The sequence below is a fragment of the Rhincodon typus genome, chromosome 20 (genome assembly GCF_021869965.1).
Source record: "Rhincodon typus isolate 14 chromosome 20, sRhiTyp1.1, whole genome shotgun sequence".
NCBI lineage: Eukaryota > Metazoa > Chordata > Chondrichthyes > Orectolobiformes > Rhincodontidae > Rhincodon > Rhincodon typus.
The window spans coordinates 885606-912948 of NC_063351.1; the positions used below are offsets into that span (position 1 = coordinate 885606).

The following is a 27343-nucleotide window of genomic DNA, read 5'->3' on the forward strand; positions in this document are numbered from 1 at the left end:
AGTGGAAAAAGTGCCACTCACGCTTGTTAAGAGTGGCAATGGATATGGAGCGCTTTCTACTCCAGTTTCTCAAATGAATTGTTCTGTTCTTTTTGCCAGTTTTCTGCCTCCCAGATTTGGTAACTTGAGGCTCCACAATTGCTGTGTCACTTCTCCAATATCATATAAGTGACCCATCATCATTGAATCGCCTAGTTATGAAAATTATAGTATTCAACTGAGGCATCATATCACCTGATGCTAACTATATAGCCCTTATCAACAAATCTCAGTAAGGCAGAGTTGGTTAAATAAAATGAATTAACATAAAGATGAGGGTTGCATGATTACTTGGCTATTGAATTCATCACAGTTAATGGTGAGGTCACAGATATCCTCATGTACTGACTTCCAGATGGCCTACCTATTGAATTTTGAGGTTTTTACACCACACAACCTTGCCTCTAAGATAAATTGAGTGCTGTTGTAACCCAGTGCTCAATAGGGCTGGCCCACAGTCATAATGTTCTCTGAGCAGTCTTGAAGAGGTGAGGGTCAGACATCCATCCCTCTGTGGGGGAGTTCCTGCTCTTGAAAGCTGCTGGACAGTCTGATATTTTACAACTTTTAGTAATCCTAGCCATGCCAGAATTGAGTAGTGGGCACTGCTGAGACTGAAGATCGGACCAAGAGAAAGACAGCCATGTGTCTGCGGTTTTGGACAAGGAGAGATTGGACAATCTGGGTTAGTGTGGGTTTCTGAGGCCAGGTGAGGAGGAGGAATCTCTCCTCAAATGGAAAAAAATTTGCTACATTTTTGTAGAGAGCTATGAATCTGGATATTGTACACATGAATATTCAATTCATATCTTAAACTACGTGCCCTTTATACTGAGGGTCACAGTGAATACCTGTACAAAACATGTTGACTGGATGCAAAAACAGAAATTGCTAGAGAAACTCAGATCTGGCAGCATCTGTGGAGAGAAAAAACCTGAGTTGATTCAGGCCCAGTGACCCTTCAGCAGAACATCCAGCCAGTTCTGAAGAGAAGATCTATGCTTAACTGCCTGGCTGGCAAGATGGACAGATTCATGTGCAGGTCATTGACTGTGTGTTGTATTTACAATCCATTTGTACTGTCTGTCATGTTAACCTCTTTTGGTTTTGGGGCTTGTGGAGTCACTTGTTACTTCCATATAGGGTTTCATCAACATTTAAAAGTAGAGTTGATGCCATAATTTGGATTAAAGTTTATTCCCAGTTGCCATCTGTGCCTGAAGGATAGCAGATATTCATGAATTCAAGTCCCGCTCCAGGGACTGATGCTTCAGCTCATTGCTGAGGGAGTGCTGTGTTGCTGGACATATCTCCATTCCAGTGAAACGTTAAACTGAGGCCTCATCTACTACTGCAGTTAAATGTAAAAGATTCCATGGAATTATTTCAAAGAATTCAAAAGAATTTAATCCTGATAAGAGTGAGGTGATGCACTTTGGGAGGCCTAACAAGGGAAGGATTTATACAATGAATGGTATGTCCTGGGGAGTACTGAGGAACAAAAATTCTTAGTGTACAAGACTATAGATTCTTGAAGATATCAGCATAGGTCGATAGAGAAGTGAAGAAAGCATAAGGGATGTTTGCCTTTATTGGCTGGGGTGTAAAATATAGAAGCAGGGAAGTCTTGTTGCAACTTTATATAGCATTGGTTAGGCCACAGATGGAATACTGTATGCACTTCTGGTTGCGACACATCCTTCTGACAGTGATTGCACTAGAGAGGGTGCAGAGGATATTCACCAGAATGTTGTCAGGGAAGGAAAGTCTCCGTTATGAGGACAGACTGGATAGGTTGGGTTTGTTGTCCCTGGAGCAGAGGGGGCATAGGCGGGGTAGATCATGAGAATCTTTTCCCTATGGTAGACATGCATAAGACCAGGGGGCACAAGTTTAAGATGAGGAATAAGTGGTTTAGAGAGTATCTGAGGAAAGATTTGTTCACCCAGAGGGTGGTAGAAATATGAATGCACTGCCTGAAAGGGGTCATGGGGGCAGGTAGTCATGCAACATTTAAGAAGCATCTGGACGAGCATTTAAGAAGCTAGGGTAGAGTAGGCTATGGACCAAGTGCAGATTAATGGAATTAGTTTAGTTTGGTATTTGTTGGTTGGCAAAGGACCTGTTTCTTTACTGTATGACTCTGTCTATCTGTATCATTCTCTGTCCCAAGCGTGTTCTGTGTAGGAGCATTGAAATTTGTCAGCAGTGTCTCAGGCAATATTTATTGGGAAATCTGCATTACTAGGAGCATGATCTGGTCATTATCGTATTGCCATTAGTAAGAACTTGCTGGTGAACAAAGTTTGCCATGTTTCCTAAATTACAAAAAGTGTTTTCCTCAGACTTTTTGATGTATCCATGTATGCAATAAAACACAAAACAACAACCATAAGAAATAGGAACAAGAGTTGGCTGTTTGGTCCTTTCCTGCTCTTTTCCTATAACCCTTGATTCCCCTACTTATCAAGAATCTATCTCAGCCTTAAATATACACATGGATTCTGCCTCTGTAGGTCTTTGTGGCAAGGAATTCTAAAGAGACTCAACTCTCAGAAGAAATTCTTCCTCATCTCAGTCTTAAATTTGCACCATTTAATTCTGAGACTATGCCCTTTGGTCCTAGATTGTCCCATGAGGGAAAACATACTCTCAACACTTACCCTGTAAAGCCCTTTTAAGAATCCTATGTGTTTCAGTGAGATCACCTCTCATCCTTCTGAGCAGAAATTACTCTATATATTTATCAGTTTCCTCTGACCCCGACCATTAAACTTAAACTAGCAATTGTCCAGCATTAACTCTTCCATTCAACAAAAATGCAAATTCTGATATGGTCACAGCGACACTTCAAGCAAACATCCCACTAAGGTCAAATTGGATTTCCTCACTTCAGCTGAAGACAACACTGATGTGTACAGGTTCCCCAGCCCCCCATTTAGGAAAGATTTGCACCTGTCTAGTCTCTGCCAACGATCTGCTCCATTCTCTGAGAAACATTGTACCTTTCTAGCTATTGCCCAAGGGGGAGCACAAAGGAGAAAATTAGAATTATAGCAGAGGAAGACTCTACTAAACCTTAACATGTCTGTGCCAGCTAAAGATGAACCACCCAACCTAATCCCGCTTTTCAGCATTTGGTCTGGAATCCTTGAGATTACAAGACTTCAGGTGTAGATCCAAGTACCTTTTAAATGAATTTAGGGTTACTGCCTCTACCGCCGTTTTGAACAGAGTTCCAGACTCTACCACGCTCTGGGTAGAAAAGCACATCAATCCTCATCTTACCTCCAATCCTGCTAACCATTTAAATCTGTGCTCCTTAGTCGCTGATCTAGTCTGCATGGTGGGTCAGTCATTAAGTGCTGCTGCCTCATAGCATTAGGGATCCAGGTTCAATTCTAGCCTTGGGTGACTATCTGTGTGGAATTTGCATGTTCTCTCTGTGTCTGCAGAGGTTTCTGCTGGTTGTTCTGGTTTCCTCCCACAGTCCAAAGATGTGCAGGTAAAATGGATTCGCCATGCTAACTTGCCCATAGTGTCCATTGTTGTGCTGGTTAGGTGGATTAGGCATGAAAAATCTGGGATTACAGGATAGGATGAGATGCTGTTTAGAGAGTCAGTGCAGAGTTGATGGGCCAAAATGTCCTTTTTCTGCACTGTAGGTATTCTATGATTCTATGATCTTTGTCGTAAGGTAATTTAGGTCCTTCCCATCCACTCAAGTATTGGTCTAACTTGTGATTTATACTATTCCAGCATGTTCTCCCTGCTTTATTCTGTACCTTGGTGAATAAAAGAAGGGATTACATATGCTGCCTTAACCACCAAATCGACTAGAACTGCTATTTCCAGCGATCTGTGGTTCCTCACTTCCTCTACAATTCTCTGTATCCTCTCATTTATTGTGAAGTCCTTTTATCTTATTTTTCCTCCCTAAATGCATCACTTCATACTTTTCTGGGTTGAATTCTATTTAGTATTTTTCTGCCTACCTGCCTGTTGATCTCTTCCTGCAGTTTTCAGCCTCCCTCCTTACTGTCAATCATATCACCAATTTTTGTCATGTCTTCTACATTTGATATCGAAGCCATTCATGTGTTCTGCAAAATGCAGGGAACTTGGTACTGAGCCCTCTGGAACTCCATTGGAATCAGCTTTCCAGTCACAAAAACACACTTCATCAATTTTCCTGTTTCCTGCTGCTGAACCAATTTTGTATCCACTTTGATACATTCCCCTGAAACCAACGGGCTTTTATTTATTTTTAAATCAGATTGTCATATGGGACCTTGTCAAAACCCTTGCTACAATCCATGTAGAATCATACAATGCAGAAGAGGCCCATTGAGTCTGTACCACCAAAGATCATTTCAATTTCACTACTTTCATTAGTTCTCATTATTCATAGAGTCCCCGCAGTGTGGAAATAGGCCATTCGGCCCAGCAAAGCCACACCGACCCTGTGAAGACCATCCCACCCTGACCCATCCCCTCACCTTATCCCTGTCACCCTGCATTTCCTGTGGCTAATACACCTAATCTACACATCCTTAAACACTATGAGCAATTTAGCATGGCCAATCCACCTAACTTACACATCTTTCGACTGTGGGAGGAAACCAGAGCACCCAGAGGAAATCCACGCAGACATGGGGAGAACGTGTAAACTCCACACAGGTGATTGTTTGAGGTTGGGATCGAACCCAGGTCCTTTGCACTGTGAGGCAGCAGTGCTAACCACTGAGCCACCATGCTGCCATTATTCCCTTTAATAGTTTAATCAAGTTAGTCAGACACAATCTTCTTTTAACAAACTTATGCTAACTAATCCCTGCCTTTCTAAGTGGCAATTTATCATGTCTCTCCAATAACTTGCCCACTACAAAATTTAGATTGAGGACTGTGATTATTTGGACTAATCCTCTCTCCCCTTTTAAAAAAACAACACAGCATTAGCATTGGTCTCTTGTGGTGCAGTTGTGGTGTCCCTGTCTCTGAGCCAGATGGCTGGGTTTAAGTCCCACCTGCTTTGGAGATGTGTCATAACACATCTGAACAAGTTGATTAAGAACAATCAAGGACATAAGCAATCCTTCAGTCTTGTGGTACATGCCTGTATCCAGTGAAGATTGGATAATGATAGTCAGATCTCATATTTTTTCTTCTCGCTTCTATTAGGAGTCTAGTATATATTTCATCCAGCCCTGGCGATTTATCTACTTTCAACGCTAATGCTAATCCCATTAATACTTCCTGTTTCCTTACGCTTATCACATCTAATACTTCACGCTCCTTATTACCTACAATATCTGCATTGACCCTGCTTTTGTGAAGGCTGATGTGAGGTATTCACTTAGAATCATGTTAGCATTTTCCACCTCTGTATATAGGTTGTTTTTAGTCATTATGGGCTGTACTTTTCCCTTTGTTATCCTCTTACTGTCAATACTTGCACAAAACATATTTTGGTGAGGTGTTGCATAAGTTGGAGAAGGCTGCCTGGTCCAATTTAGTTCTTAGAATCCCTACAGTGTGGAAACAGGCCCTTCGGCCCAACAATTCCACACCGACCCTCACAGCATTCCACCCAGACCTGTTCCCCCTATAACCCACCTAATCTACACATCCCAGAACACAATGGGCAATTTTAGCACGGCCAATCCACCTAGCCTGCACATCTTTGGACTGTGGGAGGAAACTGGAGCACCTGGAGGAAACCCATGCAAACATGGGGAGAATGTGCAAACTCCACACAGATAGTCACCCGTGGGTGGAATTGAACCCACGCCCCTGGAGCTGTGAGGCAGCAATGCTAACCACTGAGCCACTGTGTCGCTCATGCAGAGTGCATTGTTTAGGTCCAGAACAATTTGGAAGGGGATATTGACCCTGGGTGTGCAGTGTACATTCAGCAGAATGATACCGGGGCAGGAGTTTTTGGATCATGGCTTTTCCTGCTCCTACACTTGAAGAGTCAGGTAGGGAACAGATTCCTGCCAATGCAGGCTTCCTCATGTGAGCCCCTCGTTCAAGAGGAGGTGCTGCCTCCAAGAGTACTTTGGTCCCATAGTACAATGGCCGGGACTGGAACTACAAACCGTTCCCAGATTCAAAGTCCAGGACACTCTGCATTCTGAGGAAGGGTCACTGGACCTGAAATGTTAACTCTGATGTTTTTCTTCACAGATGTTGCCAGACCTGCTGAGCTTTTCCAGCAGTTCTGTTTTTGTTACTGATTTACAGTGTCCACTGGTTCTTTTGTTTTTTACCATATATGAGCATTGGTCTCACTGTAGGAGGGAAGGTGAGGCGCAAGGTTTGGGGTCTTAATAGGGTGGAGGGAGCAATCTTGAGGAGCAGATGTTTTGGGTTACATGGATGTTAAACGCGGAAAGGGAGCTATTGCAGGAGGTTTCCTCATTTCTTGCTCTAGACATGAGCAGAGTCATTTTCTGGGCCTATCCCTGCTCCTGAACTCTGTCGGTCAACCCACAAGTGGTGTCCAGTTAAGGGCCTCAGTTGGAACAGAGCTGAGTGAGTTGCAGTAGTAGGCTGCGTCAGTGGAGAAGAACCTTTTTTCAAACTTCCTCTTCTGTCAGTGTTTTCCACTATGAAACAACTCTTCATAGAAAATTTCACCTTTCTTCTCAACAGATTGATAAATATCTATATGCAGCTCGCCTCTCAGATGAAACACTGCTTGATGTTATGGCACGGTTCAGGACGGAGATGGAGAAAGGACTAGGACGGGACACTAATCCAACAGCAACACTCAAAATGCTGCCTACTTTCGTTCGATCAACTCCTGATGGAACAGGTGAGATATTCTGCATTTTGAACACATTTTACCTGTATGTTCAGTTGTTGTGTCAGTATTACTTTCATTTTTTTTGTTGGAACAAAGGAAATTCGAAAAGTCGACAATGGAATGAGGCCATTCAGAACAGTCTATTATAAAACAGGATTTTCAGGTTACATCACCTTCACGTTCGCTGCTAAGAACCACTCCCACGAGTGAAACATCTGTGTTTGTACTTGACATCTGGCATAGTAATCATATTCTGATAAGAATATCATTAGTAATTTAATTTGCATATTAGCTACTTCCCCTTTGTTAGGCCACGATCCTTGTATTTGACCTTATATATTTAAAAGTAATCAACGCAGCAGATTTTATCAAATCATAACGCTTACATCATTGAAATTTATACTTCTCAAGTCCAAGTACAATAAAACTTGGATATGTTTTCACCTTTCTTTCCTGGTGGAACACTATGTAAGATCTAATGTTTAGCGGTTTGTTTTTCAAATCGTTGATTTTTATTTCCGTGTGGAAGTTAAAGTTGGGATGTTTTATAAGAATTTGTATTGACTGTACTCGGCATGCTGTTAACACCACCTGACAAGGACCTAGGTACTGAAAATGCCAACAGAAAACTTGGTCTTCATTATGAAGATCTGGGGCTTTAGCTGACAGATTAGTCTCTCAGACTGGTCCCCCTACCCCCTACCCCCACCCCCACCAAACACACGGTGACGAGGGTGCAGAATAGGGACTTAAGTGGCAACTATCAAGAGTGACTTGGCCACAGTGCTACAGAACAAGCTGGTATGTTCAAAATGACATAGGCACTAGACTGGATCTGTGGAAGGTAGCGGCGGAACCCACCAGGGGAGAAACCTACTTGGTCTCATCCTCAACAATCTGTCTGCCACAGATCAATCTGTCCGTGACATTATTGGTAGGAGTGACCACCAGCCAGTCCTTATGGAAACAAAGTCCCATCTTCACATTGAGAACATCCTCCATCATGTTAAGAAGAGAACAGTTTAGCACTGGAACAGGCCCTTCAGCCCACCATGTCTGCATTGACTGTGGTGCCATTCTGAGCTAACCCAATCTGCCTGCACGCTACCACCTTTGAACAAGATAAGTTTTGAACAGATTTAGCTACTCAAGACTGCACATTCATGAAGCACTGTGGGCCATGAGTAGCAGCAGAATTGTATTTCAACACTATCTGCAATCTCATGGTCGTGCATGTCCCCCATTCTGTCAGTACGATCCAGCTAGGGGATCAGACCTAGTTCAGTGAAGAGTAGAGGAGGACATGCCATAAAGCATACCTAGATATGAGGTGTCAACCTGGAGAAGCTGCAAAACTACTTGTGTGCTAAACAGCATAATAGTAAATGACGGACCAGGCTAAGTATTCCACAACAAAAAGATAATTTCTACATTCTGTGGTATCCAACCCTAAACAGTGGTGGACACTTAACTCACTGGAAGAGGAGGCTCCACCATCTTAATGGGAGAGCCCACCACATCAGTGCAAAAGACAAGCCTGAAACATTTGAAATAGTCTTCAGCCAGAAGTGTTGAGGGAATGATCCATCTCGGCCTCCTCTGGAAGTGCCCAGTATCACAGATGGCAGGCTGCAGCCAATTCAGTTCACTCCATGAGGTTAAGAAACAACTGAAGGCAGTGGATACTGCATAGGCTTTGGGGCCTGGACAATATTTGGCAATAGTACTGAAGACTGGTACTTCAGAACTTTGAGCCCTTAGCCAAGCTGCTTCAGTACAGCTACGACACTGGCACTTATCTGACAGTGTGCAGGAGAAGTGCAACTTGGCCAATTCCCACCCTATAATTTCTACTCTTGATCATCAGTAGAATGTTTGAAGGATTTGCCAGCAACTCTGTCGACCAGCACTTGCATAGCAATAAGCTGCTGACTGATACTTAGTATGGGTTCTGCTGCTGCCTCTTGGCTCCTGACCTCATTGCAGCTTTGATTCAAACTTGGACAAAAAAACTGAACTTGAGATCAGAAGTGAGAGTGACTACCCTTGACATAAGTGCTATACTTGATTGAGTGTCACATCAAGAAGGTCTAGAAAAGTTAGTGGGAAATGGGAAAGCTCGCTTGTTGGAATAATACCCAGCACAAACGGAGATGGTTGTGATTATTGGAGACCAGTCATCTTTGACAGAGGAAATCTCTGCAGAAGTTCCTCTGGGAGTGTTCTAGGCCTAACTGTCTGCTTCACTAATGACCTTCCTCCATCATGAGATCAGAATTGGGAATGTTTGCTGATGATTCATTGCTATTTCTAACTCCTCCACTACTGAAGCAGGCCTATGTTCAAACGTGGCAAGACCAGAACATATTTAGGCTTGGATTGACAAGTAGCAAGGAGCATTTCTGTCACCATAAGTGCCAGGCAATGACCAACGACAATAGAGAATCTGACCATCACCTCTTGACAGTCAGTGCCATTACCATAGTTGAGTTCCTAACTTTGAACATCCAGAAACTGAACTGGGCTATGCATATAAAAACTGCAGCTACAAGTGCAGGTAAGAGACTAGGAATCCCGCAGTGAGTAACTGCCTAACTCTATCAAACCTATTCACTATTTACAAGGCAAGAGTCAGCAGTATGACGAAATATCCCCATTTGCCTGGATGAGTGCAGTTCAAATAATAATCGAGCTTAACACCATCCAGAACAGATCTCCTCTTGGTTGGCACTTTATCCACAAATGTTCACTCCCTTCCCCACTGACACACAACAGCAGAAGTGTGTGAACCATCTATAAGATGCATGACAGCAACTCACCAAGACTTCTTAGACAGTAGCTTCTAAACCCAAGTCCACTGCCATGTAGAAGGACAAGGGCAGCACATATAATAAATGAATAAAGAATATAAAGGTGGTATTATTCAGGAGACCCAGAATTCTGAACCAGTAACAATGGAGAAAGTGATGCTATTATGTCTAAATGTGGATGGAATATGATTTAGATTTGATGACATTCCCATTACAATATTATTCAATTTTGTGACTGATAGGGTCACACGGATCGGTGCAATTGTTGTCATGTCTCCTGTAGATTGATCATACTGCAGTCACAACCTGCTGGCAATGGAGGGGATGGTTATTTGACTCCAATGATAGGAGAATTGGTCTGTCCTGAATGGTGTTAATCTTCTTTGGTATTGGTGCAACTGCATGCATCTAGCCAAGTGCTCAGACTTGTCTGTTTTCACTGATTTGTGGTGTGGCAGTGATGAGTCTGATTATCTTGTTTGAAGAACACAGGCAGCTTGGGGGCTCAATGGTGAATAAGTCTGCCTCTTAGTGCCAGGGACCTGGATTCAGTTTCACCCTCTTGCATCTGTGTGGAGTTTGCACATTCTCCCCATGTTTGCAGGAGTTTCCGCTGTGTGTTCTGGTTGTAGAAACATAGAAATAGGAGAAGTAGGAGCAGGAGTAGTTTATTCGGTCTTCAAGCTTGTTCTGCCATTTGATATGATCATTGCTGATCATCCAACTCCATAGCCTGTTTTTGCTTCTCACCCATATCCTTTTGATCTCTTTAGCCCCAAGTGCTATATCCAACTTCTTCTTGAAATCTTAGTGTTTTGTCCCCGACTGCTTTGTGTGCTAGCAAATTCCATAGGTGTACCATTCTCTGGGTGAAAAATATTCTCTCATCTCAGTCCTAAATGGTTCACCACATATCCTTTGGACTGTGACTCTGATTCCGGACTACCCTGCCATCAGGAACATCCTGCATGCACCTTGCCCTGTAAGAATTTTATAGATTTCTACGAGATCACCTCTCATTCTTCTGAACTCCAGTGAAAAGATTTTGAGAAGTCAGGAGGCGAGAAGCTCACTGCAGACAACATAGTTGTAGCTGCAAGCTGGCATTGGCTGTTTTAGGAGCTAGGAATACTGGAATCACCAGCTCATCTTAAAGCTGAGGGAAAATCTGCAACGAAAAACTGAAAATGGCTGAATATTTTCTCTGAACAATTCTTGGATTTGTGCCCGTGGGTAGTGATGGTTAGTCTCTGAAGCTATGACCGTCCTCCTTTTATATCAATTCAGAAGCGCCTGCAGAGTTTTCTCATAGGCAAAGTTCAGGTGCATGAGAATCTATGTTCCTTTGAGCCTTAATGCTGAAGGCAGCTTTCTCAACCTAATTCCCAGTGTGGACTAATGCAAGCAGACATTACATTCCAAATATATCAGCATTGGAGGGAGTATAGGATTTTAACATTATGTAACAAAACTATTTGTGATACTTAGACCGAAGTGTCAGCACTTGATACGTAGCTTGGAACGGGTACAGAGTCTGTCAGCTGTAATATGGTGAGAGTTGACCTACTTTGCAGACATGGGTAGTCAATTGATGCAAAGTACAGAATCCTAATACCTCAAAGTCTGTTGGACAGAAGTGCCAAAGTGGAGAGTGTTGACAATATTATTCCTCATCTACTGATTATTCCATTTTCACTGATTTGTGGTATGGCAGTGATGAAACTGGTTATCTTGTTTAAAGAACATGGGCTGCATGGTGGCTCCGTGGTTAGCACTGCTGCCTGTCAGTGCTAGGGACCTGGGTTTGATTCCACCCTCCGGTGTCTGAGTGGAGTTTGAACGTTCTCTCCCTGTCTGTGCAGGTTTCCACTGGGTGCTGTAGTCTTTTTCCACAGTCCCGAGTTGCGCAGGTTAGGTGGATCGGCCATGCTAAATTGCCTGTAGTGTCTGGGGATGTGCAGGCTGGGTGGCCTGGAATTCTATGACTCTATGGAGTCTTGACTATATTTGCAAGTTCCAATTCAGAGACTTTGACATGTGACTTAGCTAGCAGCTTGGTGCTATTTTGAGGGAGTGCTGCACTGTCGCAAATGCTATCTTTATCAGCTGGATGTAAAATTTCTGATGTCACTAGACAAATTTTTGTGTCGCATTCTACTTTGCAGTTATAATGCCATCACTCAATTTCTATATTTATCTATAATAATTAATTTCATGTTCCTTTTCATCCGAAACATCAGAGCACCAGTTGTCTCTCGTGACCACAATTCAACTTTTTCTGAAATGGCCTGCTTCCTTGCATCTTGTCACTAGGTGTTGAAGTAAGTGGGTAATGTTGTATACAGCCAAGTGAAGATTGATTTTGGTCTGTCCTCCTCCAAAAAGGACAACTAATGTCTCATCCCATCTGACACTCCTATTAAAGTCATGTAATTCAACTTATTTAGTTTTCACTACAGCTTTATTTGGACCATAGTTCAACAACTGCTATCCTTCTCTCATCATCTTTTCTCAGACTCCAACTCGCATCCATAGAGTGCAACGCCCCACAATAATGACTGGACTAGATGTTTTCTCAGCTTGATGCTGATGCTTTTGGTTGTTACTTAAATCAGAGATTACACTTCTTGACATAACTAATCTAAGTTGGATTTTATTTTTAAGTGTAACTGTTTGGTGTTGATCATTGAGCCAAGATAGTTTAGTTTGTCCATTATCTCTATCTTGATTTTTTTAAAATTAACTTTAAGAACCATAACATTGGTCTTTGCCTCCTTTATCATAGATTCTTACAGCATGGAAGCAGACCAATTGGCCCATCGAGTCCACACCAACCTTCTGAAGCGCAGCGCATCCCATCCAGACCCACCCCGCTTCCCTACCCCTGTAACCTTGCATTTCCTATGGCTAATCCACATAGCCTGCACATCCCTGGACACTATGGCCAATTTAGCATGGCCAAACCATCTAACCTGCACAGCTTTGACTGTGGGAGGAAACTGGAGCACACAGAGGAAACCCACCCAGACATGAGGAGAATGTGCAAACTCAACACACAGATGCCCAAGGGTGGAATCGAACCTGGGTCCCTGGTGCTGTGAGACAGCAATACTAACCGCTGAGCCACCATACCGCCCTTTATGTTCAGTCCAGGTGACTCACTGTCTTTTGACTTGGCCTGTCACAGTTTCCAGCTCTTCCTTTTGTGCAGGTTGTGTGCATATAATTTGACTCCCTGTGATGCAGTCGCATCTCTCTAATAACAAGTCCTGTACCACCACAATTGTCTTCTCTCGCACAGCATTAAACGGCATAGATTAACGTGTTACAGACCAGAAGGCAAGCCTAGGATCAAGTTATTTGTATTACTCAGTACCACAAAAGATGGTGCTTTGACTCCAGTATTAATAACGATGTTGTGATAAGTCTAAATTTGATTTGGTTGCTTTCTGTAGAAATTGCTAAATGCCAAATTGAGAAGTAGGTAATAGAGAGTAGGGATAATGGATCTGTAATTAAATTGGTGGAATGTGACTGGAGGTGTCCCTCCAAGGGTCCAAACTAGACTCCCAGATTATCACTAAGTAAATGTCTTTGAAGGAATGGTGATCTGTACATCCATGTTTACTGGCAATATTTAAGTAAGGAGGTTCAGTAAATAGTGTGGATGGGAGACAAATGTTGCAAACTACTGTTGGAATAAGTGTCTGTACACCAGATCTGCAGCAGAAGGAGTTCAGTGTAGGGAAGTAAGAGATGTTCCACTTTGAACCTAAAAAGACTAGATGGAGAATGTTCTATGTAATCTAAATTGTTAGAAGCTAGGAACTGTGAAAGAACAATGTTAAGAGCTAGGGGACGGTAACAAAATAATTGGGCTAATGGAATGCCTAGCTTTTATCTCTGGCTGAACAAGGCATTAAAGTTAAGTTATAGTTTTACAGATCTTTGTTCTGGACACAAACACGTCCCCTCCTGAAGAATATATTGACTGTGGAGTGCTAAATCTCCAGAATGTTACCAGATCGAAAGTGTTATGAGAACCAATTGCATAAATCTTGATCTTCTTGAGTATAGAAGATTACAGGGCAATCTAATTGAGGTGCTTCAGATAGAAGGATTTAACAGGGTAATATTTCCCCTATAGGGAAGTCCTAAGGGACCACATCTTAACATTAGAGCAGGCTATTCGGGGGCGACTTAAGAATGCATGTCTTCACATACAGGACATTGGAACTCTTGAAGTCTCTCACAAAAAGGTTGTTGAGGCTGGATCAGCTGAAAATATCAAAACTACATGTATGCATACTTTAATAGAGGGATACGGATCCTGTAAGTGAAGACACTTTTAGTATTGAAGGGCGGAATGTGTCAGCGCAGGCTTGGAGGGCCAAAGGGCTTGTTCCTGTGCTATATTGTTCTTTGGAACAGAGAACAATGTGAGGAGAAGTACTGAAAATACATGTATATGGAGTGTCTGTAGAGGGATTGATGTGGCTGAGGGTGAGAGAGAACATTTGAAACATGGAGCAAGTGAGCTGTAGGTTAAGGGGGAGAGGTGGCAAGAAGAGAAGCAAAGCACACGACTTACAGAAAGGGGAAGAAAGACTGTGCAAGAGAAGATCAAAACATGAGATTATGAGCGGACGTTAGGTTGTTTAACCATAGAGCCATATGGTATGGAAATAGACTCTCAATCCAACTAGTCCACTATGTTCCCAAACTAAATTAGTCCCACCTGCCTGCATTTGGCCCATATCCCTCCAAACCTTTCCTTGTTATGTACTTCTCCAAATGTCTTTTAAACATTGTAAGTGTACCTGCATCGACCACTTTCTCTTGCAGTTCATTCTACATGCTAACCACTTGGTGTTTTTTAAAACATTTGCCCCTCAAGTCATCGTTTTAAGTCTTTCTCCTCTCACCTTAAAAATATGCCCTGAAGTTTTGAACTCTTCCCATCTTTGGGAAAAGATATTTGCCATTCATAATTTTATAAATCTCTATATGGTCACCCCTCAACCTCCTATACTCCAATGAAAAAAGTTCCAGCCTAGTTTTATAACTCAAAACCTCCTTTACTGGCAACACCCTGGTAAATCTTTTCTGAACCCTCTTCAGTTTAATAATAATCTGCTGGTAACATGGCGAGCAGAACTGCACACAGTTCTCTAGAAGAGGTCTCACCAACTCCCTATACAACTTCAACGTGGCGTCATAACTCCTATACTCAAAGGACTGAGCAATGAAGGCAACAATGCTAAATGGCTTCTTAACCACCCTGTCTACCTGTAATGCAAATTTCAAAGAATATGTACCTGAACTCCTAGGACTTTTTTTTGTTCTATAACACTACCCAGGGTCCTAACATTAATTGTATAAATCCTACCCTGGTTTGTTTTACCAAAATGCAATTTCTCACATTCATCTAAATTAAACTCCATTTGCCACTCCTCCGCCCATTGACCCAGTTGATCAAGATCTCTCTGAAATCTTAGATAACCTTCTTCACTGTCCACTATACACCAATTTTGGTGTCATTTACAAACTTACTAACCATGCCTCCTATATTCTCATCCTAACCATTTGTGTAAATGACAACCAAAAGTGGACACTGCTGGTCACAGGCCTCCAGTCTGAAAAACAACCCTTCACTACCATACTCTGTCTCCTAATGTGAAGCCAGTGCTAGATAAGCAGGAAAGCTGACGTTTTGGGTCGGGACCCTTCTTCAGAATTTTCTGAAGAAGGGTTCCGACCGGAAACGTCAGCTTTCCTGCTCCTCTGATGCTGCCTGGCCTGCTGTGTTCCTCCAGTTCCACACTTTGTTATCTCAGACTCCAGCATCGGCAGTTCTTACTATCTCTGAGTAAAACCAGTGCTGTTTGAATTTGCTTCATCCTTCGTCAAAATCAAGACTGAGCTTTTTCCTAAACCCCACCTTCCAGGATTATTCTTAATCCCAAAGTTCACGGAATCACAGAATTGTTACAGCACAGAAGGCCACAGTGTCTGCGCCGGTTCTATTACCTAGTGCTATCTTCTGCCTCATCCCAATATTCCTGCACACTATTTCTATCCAAATAATCATCCAAAGTCCTCTTGAATGCCTCAATTGAAATTGCTTCACCAAATTTCTAGGTAGTACATTCCATACCCTCACTACTCATTGTGTAAAACAGTTTTTCTCTTGTCACCGTTGCTTCATTTGCACATCTTTAGCCACCTCATTTTCTTTTATGAGCTTCTTCCTATCTACTCTATCCAACCTACTCAATTTAGAAAACCTCCATCAGATCTCCTCTCAGCTGCCTTCTCTCCAAAGAGAACTGTCCCAACTTCTTCAATCTATCATTATAACTGAAGTTTCTCATTTCTGGAACCATTCCAGTAAATCGCCTCTGCACTTTCTCCAGTGCATTTGCATCCTTTCAGAAATGTGATGCCCACAATTATACATAATATTGTAGTTGAAGTCTAACAAATGTCGTGTACAAGTTCAGCATCGCCTCCTTGCTCTTGTACTCTATGCTCCCATTTTATGAAGCCAAGAATACCCTATGCTTTATTAACCTGTCCTGCCACCTTCAATGATCTGTGCACACATACATGTAGTCCCTCTGTTGCAAATCCCCTTTAGAATTGTACCCTTTATTTCTGAAGAAAGGAAACTGGACCTGAAATGTTCACTCTGCTTTCTCTCCACAGATGCTGCCAGACTTGCTGAATTTTTCCAGTAACTTCTGTTTTTGTCCCTTTTTTATTTCTTATTGTCTTTCAATGTTCTTTTGGCCAAAGTATATCACCTCACACTTCTCTGCATTGAACCCTGTGTCCACTCAACCAATTTGCCAATGTTGTATTGGAGTTTCATGTTGCTCCCATCACAGTTTGCATTTCTTTCACATTTAGCGCTATCTGCACAATTCCCTAGAATCTATTTATCAGCCTCTGTCCTGAGCATAATGAATGAGCATTCACTGCTGTCTAGGCCAGAGCTCCACACTAAATGACAACCTTACAATCTGAAACTGTTGCCTCTATTTCCAGATCCTCCCAGCCAAGGGAAATATTCTAACATCATCTACCCTCTCAGGCTTCTTAAGGATTTTGTATGTTTGTTAGATCACCCTCATTACTTCTAATTTCCAGAAAATACAGCCCCAGTGTACTCCACCTCGACTCAAAGGACAGTTCCTTTGTCCCAAGAACAGAATGACCAAACAAGAATGAACATGTTAGGGCTGTTTTTATTTTCTCTCGAAAGCAGTAGACTGAGAGTTGAGTTGATAGAGCTTTAAAATGCAAGTATTGATAGGAATGCATTAGAAAATCTATTACTGCTTCTGGACAGATTAACACCTGTGACTATAAGTATAAAATTAGTCACAAATAAATCCATTAAGGAATCAGGAGAAATGTTTTGGGAGAAATGGGTGTGGAACTGGTTCCTACAAGTAGTGACTGAGGTGAATAGTATAGATGTGTTTAAGGGATTACAAAATAAATATGAATAAGAAATGTGCAGAAGGTTTGATGGAGCACAAGCAGCAGCATTCACTAGTTGTGCTGAATAGCTGTGCTGTAATTTAAGATAGACGTTTTAATTTGGTAACAGTATTCTGGGCGATGAAACCAAAGTGGATATTAGTATAGAATCCCTACAGTATGGAAGCAGGCCATTCGGCCCATCGAGTCCACACTTACTCTCTGAAGAGCATCCAGCCCAGAAACACCCCCCACCCTGTCCCTGTAACCCTGCATTTCCTGTGGTCAGTCCACCTAACCCGCACAGTCTTTGGACTGTCAGAGGAAACTGGAGCACCCGGAGGAAACCCACACAGACATGGGGTGAATATGCAAATGCCACACAAACAGTTGCTCGAAGTGGGATTCGAACCCAGGTCCCTATCATCGTAAGGCAGCGGTGCTAACCAATGAGCCACCATGCCACCAAAGCAGATAATTTGAATGGTTAAATAAACTCAAGTGGTTCGAAGACCTACTTCTATATCTGTTCCAAACAGAATTCAAAGTATATAAGGAAGCTAACAAATCGAGATATCCCTCTTATTGTAGGACTAAGGAATTGTATCCCTGTATTATTAGGGATACCTTTCAAATGGCCCACAGTTGGAAGGTTGATTTTACAATGAAGGACTGGGTCAAACTGTTCAGACTTGTTTCCAACATTAGGTCTGACACCGGGCTGAATCTTTGGGCCCTGCTGAGGGCAACAAAGGATGGAGATGGAGTCTGAAATACTGGTACTAACCAGCATATTGATTTTCAACCCTGTTCCTAGTAATGGCTACTTTTGGCGAGGCAGGTTTGGGGTCAGAGGCTACCAAGAGGTAAGAAACAAAATGAGCTCATTCAAAGCCTTGTCAGTTACAGTTGAAGGAGGCTGGGTCATATTCTACAGTCTTCAGTTTTCTGACTTTCAAAGAGGCAGTTTAATTATCTGGAGGCAGGCAACAGTGGTAGGCTGATCGATGACAGCACGTTGAGCAGGATTATAGATAGACCCTCACTCCCTTCCCAAGTGCATGTGCTGCCAGTGGGTAACCTGCAGAGAAATCCCTGTCCTCCATTGGTGGCCTGGCTGCTGACTCTGTTTTCTAAAGATTTAACAAAGCCCTTGAAAAGGAACTTCCATATTGAAATGACGTCTGTTACTTAACTTCCACTGTAGCCTTCTGCTCTCAAGCTGAAAGTCTCTGATTGGCCTTCCAACTTTTGAGAGTTTCCCTGGTACCCTTAATTGAGCAGAACTCCTGTCTCCATGCCAACCAAAGGAAAGCCCCAGTCCAAGTCAAAAGAATGACTGTCTTTCCAGGAGTGGACTGAGATCCAGGAAACAGTCTTTACTCCTGCTTTCCACTCCCAGACAGAAAATACAGGCCACTATCTCTTCCTGATACTGCTGAAATCTAGACAGACGGCTTTAATAGATGGACCCTGCTCGGAGTATGGTTTTGTAAGATCCATTTTCGGGGGTGTGCAGTGCATACCAACTAATGTAGTCTCAAGTGAGTGTTTGATGTGTATTATATCTATCCACAATGCGAAATGGTCAGTCTTCCGCATCTGGTGAGCTGGTTGATGGCTTCTGCATGCAGGTCTGCATGATGAAGCTACATTGTGATCATTGGATGTGTAATCTGTCTGTTACAAGTGTTGCTATACATATGTTAGGTGTATTTTTCATCACTTTCACACTTAATCCAGTTTTCTAGTATATTTCCATTTTAAAGAGGATGCAGTTTTTTTCTCTTGTACTGTCAGATGGAGAACAGAAAAGGACTGAATTCCTGCGGCTTGCTGCTGTCTGAATGGTACAGCATTTTGACAATGTTGCTTGAAGTGTTTAGCTGACCAATTTGATAAAGATTGACTGATATTGCTTGTCTACCTCTATTCTAATGGTTGAGAGCTATATTTAAGTCATTAGCCTTCTAATCATATCCATGTTGTCCTTGTGCAAACAAATCAAGGATAGCTGTGTTAGCTGCTGATTTTGTTCACTGCTTCCCTCCACAGAAGGTTATAACGGAGTTAATCATTGACCACTCAGCATGGATTTTGAAAAGGAAGAATAGATTCCTACAATCTTAAAATGATAGATGTCTCCAGCACTGAAGGAGGCCATTCACCCTCTTTGAGAGAACGTACCAATTAGTCCCACTCCCTGGCTGTTTCCTCCAAGCCCTGCAATTTTTTTTTTCCATTTAAGTATGTATCCAATTGTCCTTTTAAAGTCAATATCAAAGCTCCAACCATCACCCTTGCTTTGGCAGTGAATAACCAAATACATAAAATAAATTCTCAGCTCATTTCTGAATATTTTCAATTCTTATAGAATTCTCCCAAAAAAGTGATTAAATAAATGTGGTTAAGTATTTTTTAAATCATGTCACATAATGTTCCATGTTGGAGCTGGATGTACATCATACAAAGCATCAACTAATGACATAGCTTTGGCAGAGACAGATTATGTCTAACAAATCATCTGGTTGAATTTTTTGAGGTGACAAAGCGTGTGCTTGAGGGTTAATGTAGTTTACTTGGATTTCAGTAAGGCCTTTGACAAGATCCCACATGGGATATAGGTAAGAAGATAAAAGCATATGTATCCAGGGTAACTTGAAAAATTGGATCTAAAATTGACATCCTGGCAGGAGACAGAGGGTGGAGGTAGAAAGTTGTTGTGTGACTGGAGCCCAATTTGAAGTGGATCTGTGCTGGGTACCCTGTTTGTGATATTCATAAATGATGTAGAAGAGAATGTAGGGGAGTGATAAGTAAGTTTGCAGACAACAAAGATCAATTGGGTGGTTGACGTAAGATGATGATTTTAGGTTACATGAAGATATAGACAGATTGGTCAGATGGAAAGATCAGTGGCAAATGGAATTTAACCCTAATAAGAACATAGGACAGTACAGCAGAGAAGTGAGAGGTTTTGCAGTTTGGAAGAAGGAACAAGACAAGGGAGTACTTAATGAATGGCAAGACACTAGAAGTTTAGAGGGATCTTGGGGTGCTTGTACACAGATCCCTGAAGGTGGCAGGGCAGGTTAATCGGATAGTTAGGCATACGGGACACTTGCCTTTATCAGTCATGACATAGATTATAAGAGGAGGGAGATTACGTTGGAGCTGTATAGTATTTTGGTTAGACCACAGCTGGAGTACAGTGTGCATTTCTGGTTACTGCACCATAGGAAAGATGTGATTATAGAAGTGGAAACTTGATAGAGGTGTATAAGATTGAGGGGAGTGGACAAGATGAATAGAAAACAGCTATTCCCCTCTGTCGAAGGGTCAATAACAAGGGGCCATAGTTTCAAGGTGGAGGGATGGTAGGGGTCTGGAATGCACTGGCTAGGGAATAGGTGAAACCTTTTAAAAAGTACTTGAATGAGCACTTGAAGTGTCATTATATTCAAGGCCGTTGTGCTTGTGCCAACCAGAAAGTGTAGATTGTGTATTTATGGCAGTGTAGATTTGATGGTCTGAAGGGCCTGTTCTGTACTGTGAATCTGTGATACCGTTTGTCATTACTTTAATAGTTGATTACCAAGCCAGTGCTTAGACTGTATTAATCAGGCTAGCTAATTTGAGCAGTTTTGGGACACTTTCTTGGGCTCACTTGCTTGGGGATGCTTTGTTTGCTGCACCTGCCCTTGCAGTTACAGAGATGGTAGGAACTGCAGATGCTGGAGAATCTGAGATAACAAGGTGTAGAGCTGGATGAACACAGCAGGCCAAGCAGCATCAGAGGAGCAGGAAGGCTGACATTTTGGGCCTAGATCCTTCTTCAGAAAGAGGAGCCTTCCTGCTCCTCTGCTGCTTGGCCTGCTGTGTTCATCCAGCTCTACACCTTGCAGTTACAGTACTATTTTAATGTATTGAACTCTCTCATAGAGAGTCATACAGCTCAGAAACAGACCCTTTGGTCCAAACACTCCTTTATTTAATGCTCATTTCTGAAGGACATTGAAATATTCAAATGTGATGGCAAGAGGATCTTTGATCAGGGCAGTTTGTAGTGCTTTTCCTTCCTAAAAGAAGTTAATATGAATTCTGATAGATTTAACAACCACCAGATGTAGCAGCCACATGTTAGCATGAAGGTAGATGTTTTATGGTGTGCAGTATGTACTGATTAAGTGAATTGGATTTAGGAACTGATAGATCAAGAACTTCACTGATAACACCAAATTGGATATATGGCAAATTGTACACTAGCAGGCCGGATGGAGAGATGACAGTTTTAAAGTCAGATAGAAAGGTGTAAAGTAATATATTTTGGAAGTATGGTTAGAGAAAGCTTACAGCAGTGGAACCTTGCTGTGTGGCTGCACAGGTAAATGTGGTAGCGCAAGTAGGTACAGACCTTAATTAGGGTACAGATGCTGTACAGTATTGGGCATACTGTTAGATAAATGATATGAAATTGGGGAAATAAATTCACTGGGGTATTTACAAAGATGATGAATTATTGTTATAAGCAACAATACTGTTATTATATTAATACTTTTAACATGACAAAATGTCTCAAGTGACCTTGTAGGAGCATTATAAGTAAGATACAACACTAGGCCACATGAAGGGATGATAGAATGATGACCAAAAGCTTCATCAAAGATGTAGGCTTTAAGGAGTATCTTAATAGAGGAAAGCGAGGTGGGGGCAGGGCCGGGTGTATGTAAGGAATTCCTAAACCTGGATCTTGTCATCGGAAAGTGTGAAATTTTATGATGGTGTGATTAATACTGGGAATTCTTAAATTAATTCTGAGGAACATGAAAATCTCTCAGGACTGAGTCTGGTGGAGATTACAGAGAAGGCGGGGGTGGGGTGAGGGAGTGAGGACATGGAGGAATTTTGAAATTTCAGAATTTTACGAATTTAAAAGCAAGATGTTGCTTGATTGGGTGCCAGTGTAGTTCAGTGGTGACAGGGATGACAGATGAATGGAACTTGAATGATTTCAAGTTTAAGGAGTGTAGAATTTGGGAGTTTGGCCAGGAAATTATTGGAATAGTCATGTGTAAAGGAAACAAAAGCGTGAATAAGAATTTTAGCAGATGAATGGAGACAGAAATGAAGCCCTTAAATGGTACAAAGGTGGAAATAGGCAATTCTGGTAATCTCTTGAGCAGGCGGTGGTTTATCTGTGACAAATATGATACCAAGGTTGTAAACAGACTGGCATCTTAACAGACAGTTGTTAGGGAGAGGAATGAAGTCAGTAGGGAGAAAACTAAAGTTGGAGTGTGAACCGAAAACAAGGATATCAATTTTCCCAATATGTAACTGGAGAGAATTTCTACTAATCCAGTAGGATACGAGATGAGTCCAATAATATAGAAACAGGAGCAAACCCTTCAAGCCTTCTCTTCCATTCAGTATGATCATGCCTGATCATTGAATCCATGACTTGAGGGAAACTTCTGACTTCTTGGCATTTTCATAAGAGCTACAAAGATTGAACAGCAGTTGAGGAGTTTAAGTCAGAAAGGTTCAAAGCCTCCAAGGGACTTGTGGATAGCTGTTTTAGGAGATGACGTATGCAATAAGGCGCTGATAAAGAGAACTTTGTCCAAACCTGGAACTGATGAAGAAACAATGACAGTAAAGCTAACCTATATTGTGGTAATGTGACTGAGCAATTGAAGGTACTGAAATCATGTTCTAGTCTCTGAGGAAGCTGTCGACTTTTAAATAGTGGTTAGATAGTGACATAGTGGTAATTTCACTGGACAAGTAATTGAGAGATCAGTGATTTGCATCCCACCTCACAGCCGGTGGAATTTAAATTCAATTCATTCATTTAAGAAGTCTGGCATTGAAAAGCTTGGTGATAATGAAACTGTCGTCAGTTGTTGATCATCTGATTCACTAATGTCTGAACTACAAATGTCATGTGTAGAGTTGTTTGCCATAGGTGTTAGAACAGAATCCATGCATTTTCTGAAAAGAGACTAGAGACTTGCTTCAGGAAGAGGAGTATCAACGAGTAGGAGAATGGGATTAGGTTAATCAAAACCCTGGGGAAAAAATACTGGCCCAAGTCCCCAGTTTCTCTGCTGTTACACAGGATGATTCTGTGATTTGCATATTCCCTCTCGCTGTGACACAGGAGAGGTGTCCACTGTTGTAGGCACCTACAGCACGAGGTACCACATTAAACTTCCATTTTATCAGTAGCTTTTGGTTGAGTATAGTCCACAAGAACATTAAACCATTGGGACCCACAAACCTGTCTTTTTGTCTAATTTCTATTTTAAGAACTGGTACTGGTAGTGACCAAGGATGGTACTCACCTGGTAACTTAGCTACTTAAACACACCCTAATTATGTTGATGAATCATTTTAATTAATCAGTGGTCTCTTAAAATCATAGCTGTCTTCTGTTTGTTTATCCTTTTTAACTCCCTTCACTCCATGTGTTATCTTTGTGGAACCCAGTCCAACTGACGTGCAACCGGAATTCAGTCTTTGAAACATTTTGGAATCTCAATTAATTTATTTAAAGCCAAAGTAGTGAGGAAATACTGCCATTTTATAAATCATCACTCTGTTTAGGACACCTTGTACAGTCCTGGTCCGCAGATTCCCCGACAAGAAGTAAGGGTTTGGTTAGCTCCATTGAATTGACGCTTGGGTTGTGATGCAAGAGTGATGCCAACAGCATGGATTTGATTCGTGCACTAGCTGAGGTTATTACCAATCCACAGCCCTCCACCTTGGAGAGAACAGCTGTATGGTCCTCTGAGACTATGGTGACTTCTATTACAAAAGGAGTTATTGAAAAGATATATAAAAGAGTGGATGACTGAGGGGTTTGGGGAATTAGTTCGAGTAGCATTGATAGAAATTGGACATGTTCTCATTGGAACGAAGGAGATTGAGTGGTGATATAAATGCTGTTTCTAGGATTCTAAAGAGATCTGTAATGTTTCTGTGGGGCAGAAGGGAGGTGAATTGGAACTGAAGCTTTAGAACTATTTAATGAGAGGTCAGTCTGTGGAAAAATTCCCTAAAGAAGCAGTGGAGGGAGATAGTGTTGAGTTAATTAAAAGGAATTAAACAGGTTTCTTTAGAAAAGAGCAGTTGATGATGCTATATGTGATGATTTGAGACATGACCAGATGAGTGTAATGTGCTTGGGAGGAACTACTAGCTTGGGGCCTATAGCTGCCAAAGCACTCTACCACTGGAGCTTTTAATTCTTGCGTAAGTATTCTGTAGAATAACTGATAGTTGATTGCTTCAATTAGTCAAACTTGGCAGATGTGGGGAACTGTGAAGTTGTGCACTTTGGCAAGAAGGGCAGGGGAATTGAATATTAACTGGGGAAAGTCTACAAAAACTACAGAACAGGGATTTGGGAGTCATTGTCCACGAATCACAAAAAGCTAGCATCCAAGTTCAGCAGATAATAGGGAAGGCAAATGGGATATTGGGCTTTATTTCAAAGAGAATGGAGTATAAAAGTAGGGAAGTTTTTGCTAAAACTATGCAAGGTATTAGTCAGATCACAGCTGGAATACTTTGATCAGTTTTGGGCCCTAAGAGAAGACATACTGAAATTAGGGGCAGTCTTAAGTAGAGAAGAGTTGCTAGGCTGATCCTTGGTACGGAGGGATTGCTTTACAAGGGAAGGTTGACTACTCTGGGCCTGTACCCATTAGAAGATAGCGTAAGAGACAACCTTACTGAAACACACAGAATTCTTAGAGGACTTCTCACAATAGATGCAGAAAGGTTATCTCCCCTTGTGGGAGATCCTAGGACCAGAGGGTGAAATCTCAGAATAAAGAGTCACATATTTGAGACAGAGATGAGGAATTACTCTGTCAGGGTTGTGAATCTGTGGAATTCTTTACCATAAAGGCCTGTTGAGACTAGGTCATTGAATATATTCAAGGTTGAAATGGACTGATTTTTAATTAGTGAGGGAATTGAGGGTTGTGGGGGAGAAAAACAGGAAAGTGAAGTTAAAGATTATCAGATTGGCAATTATCTCATTGAATGGCAGAGCAGACTCCATGGGCTGAATGACCTACCTCTGCTTCTATGTTTTATGGTCTTATCTTGCTGTGAGGCCTAGTCCTTTGAGTTCAGTATAATAAACATTTTAGCAAGGTTTCAATGAATAGCTAGACCATATTAATAACTGAAATAAACCTAAACACATTCTCGCCGCACAACCAGATTGGACTAATTGATTGCCACGAAGGGCAAGTTAGTAAGGCAGTCTGTTCCCATTTACCTGTGTGAATTGATCATTTTTTCCATATGTCAAACTTAAATGGGGTAGCACATTTCCTGCCCTTTCTTGATTTACTTTGTGATCTAATGTTGTAGCAAGTTTCGAATTCTCCTCACGAAATATCCTGAGAAAGACTGGTCACCAGTCAGCACTTGGGTTTTGGGACTCCCTCCTCCTCGTTACTGTAGTTGGTTGTGGGGGTATTGGTTTCTCCTGTTTTACTTGCAACCGTTGCACGTTTGGTAGCACTCCTGCCTGAGACTGAACCTTGTGAGTTTGTCCCACAACTGAACTTGAGAACCAACCTGTAATCCAATAACTTTCAGTACAGTGCTGAGGGGTTGCACACTGACAAAAGTGCCATATTTCAAATGAGATTTTAAAACCAAGATCCTGTCTGCCCTCACAGATGGACATAAAAGATCCAATTACACTATTTTGAAGAAGAACAGGTGTTCTGACTGGCATCCAAACCAAAATGTACCCCACAATAATAGAGAAGATAATCCAACTTCTTTGGTTTGTGGAAACTTACAGCATGCAGTTAGGAAATTTAGGTTGTGAAAGTCTCTTTTTTTTTTTCTTTTATCATTGTGGAGATGCTGCCACTCCCCCCACACCTTGAAAACCATGGGGTGAGAAGTTCTGATACAAACCATCACATCTAGGAATTAGCCTGAGAGGCACGTTCTCATTATGGAAAATAAAGAAACTTCTTCCAGTCTTGTTTACTCTTTGGCAAGATGAATTACATGTAATTCGTGTTTTAGTTGGACTGTAATGAAGTATTTAAATATAGGTTATGCCCTTGCATTGTGTATGTTTAACTAGAAAAAAGATTTTAATGAACATGCTGTCCTTCTAGTTTATAGATATGCAGGCAATAATTGTTTATATTTCATATGAGCAGGCTTGCATAGTGCACAGAAAGAAGCCCCGCAGACTCAATTATGTTCTCATTAAATGTATGATCTTCAATTCACTGATCAGTTATGTTCATTTGTTTACAGCTCGGTTTGGGATGGTGGTTTTCGTAAATCAATTTTACTATTTTGTGAAATGCTGACGTCTTGGACATTACTATGTGAATGGAAAAATACTTAAAATGCTGAGTCACTATGCTGTTAGTCCTTTGAAGGAGATTTGAAAGAAAGTATTTGAGTTCAGAAGAGGACAATTGGCTCACTGTCTGCTTTCCTTAATTCATGGGAAGCTGATGCGATTAAAATTACTGCTGCCATAGATTCTTGAAGTGGCTGTCAAATTAATAACTGGAACCTTTGTCATTTGCACAATTACATGATTGGATACTGTTGGTTCTTCTGAGCGCTGACTTGTGTAATGATCTGTGTTTGCTGCAGTGTTCTTTTTTCCTCCAACTATTAACAAGGTGTGTTTTTGGAAGCAAGCCAATAAAATCTGTGATCAATGAGGAAAGCAACAGTTTAGGGAAGAGTGACCTATAGTCTGACTCCTGTAGCCATATTTCTCATTTTATAACTAGATGTTCTGGGTACTGCAATATGGTTATCCTTTCATAAAGTTATGCCTTAGAAATGTATGTACAGTACATCTATTCACTTGTGTTTCCAGATTAATTCCTTGTGGTATCTTTTGAGGCCAGTCTTCTTCAAAGAACTCCAATATATTTGTTTGACAAACCATCCCTAGCATAAGTTCAAGCGAGCTCCCATTGCCATTGCACACATCATTGAATCTTTATGCTCCTCTTTTATAGCAATGTTATACCCGCACAGATATCGAGCATGAGATTTATGCTGCTCTTTTCTGTTGTGTTGATTTTTGGGATTGGAAAGATTGAAGAAGACATTTGAGAATAACAAGAGCTTTGTTGTAAGGAGGGACATGAGAAGTCTCCATATAGCAGCAAAGACA

The 27343-nt window shown here is 41.6% G+C and overlaps 1 protein-coding gene across 3 annotated transcripts in view; it reads left to right on the plus strand.

Annotated features, from left to right (window-relative positions):
- Nucleotides 1-27343, plus strand: part of LOC109912598 (hexokinase-1) — a 240029-nt gene that overhangs the window by 136298 nt on the left and 76388 nt on the right. For 2 of the 3 annotated variants that reach the window (XM_048608742.1, XM_020512029.2), the window contains exon 2: nucleotides 6697-6859. The exons of the other annotated variant lie outside the window; for it this stretch is intronic. In XM_048608742.1, coding sequence (XP_048464699.1) covers nucleotides 6697-6859 — 163 coding nt within the window. The remainder of the gene's footprint in view (nucleotides 1-6696; nucleotides 6860-27343) is intronic. 3 annotated transcript variants of the gene reach the window in all.